Genomic DNA, 7594 nt, shown 5'->3' on the forward strand with positions numbered 1-7594 from the left:
AGATACCTTTGGCACACAGCAACCATATGGTTGGCTATGCTGTGCTTGGGGGACTGTTCTGTCCCCAAGCGGCCTCTGTTGGGATCCAGGTGTCTGTTGAGCCACAGGATCCTGATCCAAATAGGTAGAAACTAGGTATTTGTTTGTGCATGAGTATGCATCAGTATTGCATCCATTCTCCCAGGAATGAGACTCAGCACAGTGGGAAAAATGTCCATGATCTTTGGTATGGGAGAAGGCAACCTACAAACAACTCAGTTTTAGTTTTATATTCCTGCTACTGTATGCTAGTGTTGGAAGCTAACAAGTATGACGGGGACACGGAGAAGGGTGTGTATAGATGGGTAAACAGTATTGAGTTGGCTGGATTCATTACATGGATGCTACTTGCAGCTTTGGAGTTCAGGTTGAGTTGAGTGTTCCAGGTAAGAAGGGAGTTTGAGCCTGAAAGCTTGCAAATTATATATATATATATACACACACACACACACACACAATTTACAACTATCTAGTTAGTCCAATAAAAGATCTCACCTCTTCCCATGGGTGTTGGATGCCAGGTAAATCAAGTGATTCTACCTGTTATACATGAAAACTATAACGTATCCTCTGCTAAAATGATAGCACTGTCTCCAAGTAGAGAATCCCTTACCTGAGCATGTTCAAGTGAAGTCTCTTAGTAGCTTAAATTAAGTTTCTCATGGCTTCCTTATAAAACCTCATCCCCAACCTCTCCCCTCTCCCTTTTTTTTTGTTCCAAATAATCTCAGCACAGCTTTTTCAAACTCCCCACATAATTAAAGCACACTTAAATCTCACACACAAACGACATGTGAAGGCAATTTTCAAATGAAAGGTTCTTCTTCCCCTTTCCACCCTCATGTGGCTCCAAATTTCTCCTTATGAGGAGGCTGATGGTCTATTTCCTCGACTTCAGGGAATGCCACTGCCCTTTTTCAAAATGGCTGCCACTTCCCATTGTTCTCAATGGAGTTGACTCCATTTGGTGGCCATTTTCAGAAAAGCACGCCTCCCATTTTTTTCCCCCAATGACAGTGTCCTAACAGCGGATGGGGACACCATCTTCTCTAAGGGCAGCTTTGCTTCACTGGCCATGAAAACAGCTGGAGAAGGCAGCCATTTTGAGAGAGGGCAGGCCTCCTGCAAGTGCTGTAAAAAGGAAATTTTATGCTTTTTTGCCCTCGTCCGATACAGTCAGGAAAAAATAGGTTGTGGGGGAAAACAGGAGGGTGGAAATCACTATTAATTATAAATATTTATTTTCCAAAGCCACCTGTTGCACCAGAATCTGTCGCAGAGAGAGCAGGAGGGAGGGGGAAACTGGGATACAGGCATGGAAACAGAGCTGGAGGAGGTGGGAGCTAGAGTGGGATTTTATGCTCCATTTGTTTTGTGCTGCTCTGGCAAAATGAAGCAGCCATAAACCCAGATGAGCCGTCCAGTTCAATCGGACAGCTCTGCAGTGCTCCTGGGTATGGTAAAGCAGGCAGAGGACCAGTAACGCACCAGCTCCTAGGGGCAGGGACCTTATTTTTGTTCTTTCATTGGACAGAATCTAAACAACGGCTTGGGTTTGACAGTAATGCAACACAAATAAATCAGAACAAAAGAAGAGTAGCCCTTAAAAAGGAGGCAGTGGTAACATTACCAGTCGCCTAGTTTATTAATTAGGATGGGGTGAGAGACGGTGTCAAAGGCCTTGCTGAAGTCCAGAAAGACTACATCCACCGCGACACCTGCATCCATGGCCTTTGTGACCTGATCATAAAAGGCAATCAGGTTGGTCTGACATGATCTCCCCCTAATAAATCCATGCTGATTGCCCCTGAGCATCATCTCTGATGCCGGCCCATCACAAATGTGCTCCTTGATGATCTTCTCAAAGAGCTTCCCCAGGATTGAGGTAAGACTGACGGGCCTATAATTGCCCGGGTCCTCCCTTTTCCCTTTTTTGAAGATGGGGACCACATTAGCTACCTTCCAATCGTCTGGCACCTGGCCCAAGCACCACGATCGCTCGTAGAGCCGTGCCAGGGGCCCTGCAATAACCCCAGCCAGCTCCCTCAGCACCCTGGGGTGGAGAGCATCCGGACCCGCTGACTTGAACGCGTCCAGCCCCTCCAGAAGCTCTCTAACCCGGTCCTCCCCAACCTGAGGTCTGAAGGCGATCCCCTCGCGTCCGGCTTCTATCACAGCAGGGAAGTCCCGGTCCCTGCACAAGAAAACGGAGGTGAAGAATTGGTTAAAGAGGTCCGCTTTATCCTCTGACGCAACCACCAGATTGCCCCGCATATCCTGCAGGGGCCCCACATTACCCGGCGCCTTCTTCATCCTCCCAATATATTTGAAAAAGGACTTTTTGTTATCCTTAATCCTGGACGCTAATCCGAGCTCTATCTCCGCCTTGGCCTTCCTAACAGCCCGCCTGCAGGCCCGAGCAGAGGAGGTATACTCCTCTTTGGAGATTACACCCCCCTTCCACCGGGCGTACGCCACCCTTTTGGCAAGCAGGCATTCCCGGACACCCTTGGTGAGCCAGGGGGGCTTCACTCCAAGATGAACATGGGCCGACAATGCGAGGTCATGGTTGGCAGGGCTAACCGGACCTTGTCGTGCATCCACAGGTGCATCTCGAGTAGAGCCAGGGAGGTGATCCTCCCCCTCTATGCGACGCTGGTCAGGCCGCAGCTGGAGTATTGTGTCCAGTTCTGTGCGCCCCATTTCAGGAGGGATGTGGACAACATGGAGAGGGTCCAGAGGAGGGCCACCCACATGATCCGGGGACAACAGGGCAGACCCTACAGTGAGAGACTGCGGGACCTGAACCTATTCAGCCTCCACAAGAGAAGGCTGAGGGGGGACCTGGTGACCGTCTATAAACTCACTAGGGGGAACCAGAAGGGTTTGGGGGAGACGCTGTTTCCCCTAGCCCCCGCTGGCATAACAAGGAGTAATGGGCACAAGTTGATGGAGAGGAGGTACAGATTGGACATCCGAAAAAACTACTTCACAGTCAGGGCGGCTAGGAGCTGGAACCAACTTCCAAGGGAGGTGGTGCTGGCCCCTACCCTGGGGATCTTTAAGAAGAGGCTGGATACCTACCTGGCTGGACTCATTTGAGTCCCGTTTTTTGTTTAGGGTTCTTTTGTTGTTCTCCCGCCCTGGCGGGGGGTCGGGCTAGAAGATCTATTAGGTCCCTTCCGACCCTGAAACTATGAAACTATGAATTATTTGAGAGATTCTGGTCTTGTGTTCAAAATCAAAACAAAATAATTATTTTAGTTCATTTAAAAGTAAATGTAAAGCTATCCATGGCCTTAAACTACAAGCAGATGGAGTTAAAACCAACAGGACACATCAAGAATTTATTGTAAAATGCAATACTTTATCTGGAAATTCAGGATTAAGAATATATATATATATATATTTAAATCACATGAAACTATGGAAATGCACAATTAGGACACACGAACAACCTTTACTCTGCCTTTCAGATCCCCGAGAACTTTTTTCAGATTTTCCCCAAAACAAAATCTATACCTCAAATTATGGGTTAATTTGTATTAGTCAGTAACAAAATAAAAGGAGGCAGTGCTGACTGGAAGTTAGAGAATGGTCCCACGTGTCAAAAGGACTAAGTTCTGGGCCACGCTATGTCAGTGCATTACCATACAATCTTGATCAAGACACTTTGCCTTCCTGTGCCCAAGGTTTCTTTAGCTATAAAGGGAGGGGATGCTAACACTTACACGTGCCTTTATAATGTGCCTTTAAATCTAGTTTTAAAAAACACAATGGAGCTTCATACCGGAATAGATGTAGGAAATAATGCACACATCTACCAGCTAGTGAAGAGATGCAACAGCATCAGTTATAAAAAGACTACCAGAGGTTATCCACCGATTAATGAATACTTTAGATGGTCTTTGCCAAATTTAATGAAGCAAAGGCAAAATGGTATACTGAGGAAAATGGGTCCTTGCTAAAGAGGACCATCTTCCAAGAAGGAGAGTTAATAGAAACCAGAAAGTTTAGAGGGGAGTTAATAAACAGATAAATAATAATATTAATAAGGATTCTTTTCAACCAAATCTTAAAGCACTTCACAAAGGAGTTTGGGAGTGTTATCCCCATTTTACAGATGGGGAAACTGAGACTCAGAGATAAATTGGTTTATCCAAGGTAACTCAACAAGCCAATGGCAGAGCTGGGATGAGAACCTTTTGTATCCTACTGGAGTTACTATTTCCATTAAGAAACAGACTATTATTATCACTCTTATATCAGGCCAAGATCTGTAAGGTCTGCATAAATAAGGCTGTGTTGATCTTCACATTTTAGGAATATTTAAATTTGTCTGTTCCTACAAACTTTCCTTTCTAACCTGGGAATGAACTTGCTTCTCCCTAAAGCACAATTTAAATTTCCAGTGGAACATCACAACAGATGAAGGACCTGCTTCTCACCAGTCTTGGGCATTTTATTTGAGAAACAAGTTTTGTTAGGAAATCTTGTTTGTTGGATCAATTGAATAGGTGGGAGAGATGCTAGACAAGCTTTTGGGCACTCTATGCCCCTTTTCAGGTCATTCCTTGGGCTTTTATTGTCATTTACACTTCGTCATTAAATAAGAATAGCAGAGACTCCGCCTACGTACTTCTTACATGTAAACAGCATTGCTAACTGTTAAAGCAGTCATCAGGTCCCCAAGGAATAATGAGATGAATTGAAATAAGGAGATTAAAAAAATGAAATAATTGTTGTGGGTTCCCCCCGCACCTTTATGTAGTTTTCCTTGACATAACAATAGCTACCTGCCTATACAAATAAAAGAAACCTATTGGGTATTACTGATTGCTGGTGACTAGCACTTTGGCAAATGTTCAGCTTCTGTGTCCCTGTGTAGGACATCGTGCAAGCAGGGTGAATGCTCCAAGGAAAACTTCAAACTATCAGTAACTCCACAAAATACAAGTAACACCAAAAAGAAAGCCTGGTCTTTTGGCACATACTTTGCATGTTACTCTCCTATGTGCCTTGAGGTTTTATACTACTTCCCATCAGACTGGGAACTGAGTATCAAAGCAAAGTTAGCAGCAGCTCAGAGACAATGTGTTCATTAGCATTTGAGATGGCAGCTGCTGCTTCAAATTGCAAAAAACTCTGCCTTTGCTGAAAAGCTCAGCAAATATTGTCAAATGTTCAACACAGAGTATATAAGTAAAGAGAATATAGACACAAAGGAACGTGTTTTAAGCTTCTTCGACTAATGGAGGCTCTTCAATGACAGACACAAGATTCAAAGGCTGGAGTAAGACATTAGAAATAAAAAGTGTGTCTTTTAAAGTGAGGGTTATTGGTCCATTGGAAAAACTTTCCAAAGGATAAAGTGCACCCTCCATCTCTGGAGACTTTAAATTGGAGATGGGTGTTTTTCTAAGGGACAGGAATTCAACAAGAAGTTGTGTGGGAAGCCCTAAATGAGATTTGCCTTAAATTATGAACAAGTTCAGATTATCACAATGGTTGTTCTCCTGTATTCCAGTGATATCTATCACCAGCAGCTGCTAAGAGACCCTGCGCCAGATGCATCTGTAAATGGGCTGTCTACATCCATGAATGCATCTGTACACATCCTCTCTTTTACCCTGGATTACTTGATTTCCAGAGCATCAACCTAGAATAGTCTTTTTGTTCTAATGTAAAACTTAGTTTGTGTGATTATTTTGATGTCCTGTTTGCAGAACAACCCTCCGACCCACACCCATGTGACATTGGCAAAGAATTCCAGAAAGGCTACTTTCATCAGACACTGAACAAGGACCCTATGTGGAAAATTCACCCTATTAAAAGAAGGCAGACAGCGTTACTGATGATGATCCCTCTGCTTCACTGCTTTCTCTGGTAAGAAAGCTCCCATTTAAGTTTCTGCCACAAGGTAAAAAGCCCTGCATACACCAGAGGGAAAAGAGGTGTTGGTTAATATGTTGAAATTGCTACTTGCTTTGTCTATACTAAGATTTTAACATGTGCTTGTGACACACTTGTTTTTCCCAGTGAAGACAAGGGCAAAGAGATAATGCCAACATCATTACACATCCTTTGTTGCAATGTAATATTTTTCCAGGGCTTCCTAAAATCTCTCCCCCTGCTAGTTCCATAAATAGTTAATCTTTATTTGTCCGGTTTTTAATCTGTAAGAAAACGTTCCTTGTTTAATAACATATATCTTTGAAAGAAGGTATTTTTGAGAGGAAGCATGAGAGGCTTGGTAAAAATCAAGGGGGCCAATATGTATACAGTTGATGTTGCTAAGTGAGAAGCAGGAAGTGATGATGATAAATGTTGGGCGTATCTGAAGAGGTGGAAGCGGTACCGAAGAGGGAGAAGTGGCAGAGAGCATGCCAGGGGAGATCTGAGGGTTGTCTGAAGCATCTCAGAAATGGGAGATTCCTCCTCAGCTTGCTCCTGCAGCCGTACAGCCGAGGGCAAGCAAAAATCAGGGGCATCTGAACCCCAAGTCTCTGGGCTTGGGCCTCCATGTAGGATGTCTGCCAAAGGATTTGGAAGTATCTGAAGCCCCAGGCTAGGGTGGAGGATACTTGCCAGTAGCAGGGCCACATATGGCTCTTGAATGACTCACAAAAATTTGGACCTGATCTGGCTAATTTGACCTGGGACATGAAAAATGTCCTTTAAAAATCAAGAAAAAACTCTCAGGTAGGATTGCCAACTCTGTTTGAGTCTATTCTGGGCGGTTTCCGGAACACCAACGCGCCTGCGACACAACGCGACGGTGCCCGCGCACTTGGGCGTAGCGGCTCATACGGTGCGTAGATTTTACGTCAGGAAGGCAAATGCACATTTTAAAAGCCCACCGGACTACTGTATAAATCAGATTCAACATTTAATATTTATTTTAATGAATGCCCAGTTTATCTCCTGGGTGATTTTCAGTCTCCTGGAGATTTGTATCCAATTCCTGGAGACTTCAGGACAGTCCCGCAGGGTTGGCAGCCCTGATCTTGGATGGTACCGAACGTGGTGTTTAGAGAGCTTGGTCTTTCCCTCCCTCATCCATCCACCTGCTTATTGGAAAGCATACAGCTCCCGTTCACAAAATATGTTTCAGCTTTCACTGAACATTTCTGATCCTCAGTTATAAAGAAAAATTTACAAATAGGCCCCAAGGGTGACCTAAAGGCACAAAACCAGAAAGAAAAGCCTTGAATTGGCATTTAGGGCCGGGAGCCGGGCCAGACCTGGGGACGGTGGCAGGCAGGGCCGGCACGGCTGAGGCAGGAGGAGGGCAGGGAGCCCAGGGCTGGGCAGGGCAGAGGGCAGCGGAGAGGGCCGGGCCCGGGGTGGAGGGGGGTCGCTGCCGGGTGGTGCGAGGACGGGGCAGGCTTGCCGCGGTGTCAGGGCGGGCTGGCCGGGGCTGGCCACGCGCAGGCCTGGCAGGGGCAGGTGATGCACCAGGCCAGGAGGGACGTGGGGGCGGAGAGAGCCGTGTTGGCGCGAGCCGGGAGCAGCCGCGCAGGACCGAGCCCCTTGGGGCCGGCAGGCCCGGGCG

The 7594-nt window shown here is 45.9% G+C and overlaps 1 protein-coding gene across 2 annotated transcripts in view; it reads right to left on the reverse strand.

Annotated features, from left to right (window-relative positions):
• Positions 1 to 718, reverse strand: part of LOC102380602 (zinc finger protein 345-like) — a 14459-nt gene extending 13741 nt beyond the window's left edge. For both annotated transcript variants that reach the window (XM_006036989.2, XM_006036988.2), the window contains exon 1: positions 653 to 718. In XM_006036989.2, coding sequence (XP_006037051.1) covers positions 653 to 660 — 8 coding nt within the window. In that variant the 5' untranslated portion in view covers positions 661 to 718. The remainder of the gene's footprint in view (positions 1 to 652) is intronic.
• Positions 719 to 7594: the final 6876 nt, after the last annotated feature.

Source organism: Alligator sinensis, unplaced genomic scaffold (assembly GCF_000455745.1).
Source record: "Alligator sinensis unplaced genomic scaffold, ASM45574v1 scaffold1307_1, whole genome shotgun sequence".
In the NCBI taxonomy this organism is placed as follows: domain Eukaryota; kingdom Metazoa; phylum Chordata; order Crocodylia; family Alligatoridae; genus Alligator; species Alligator sinensis.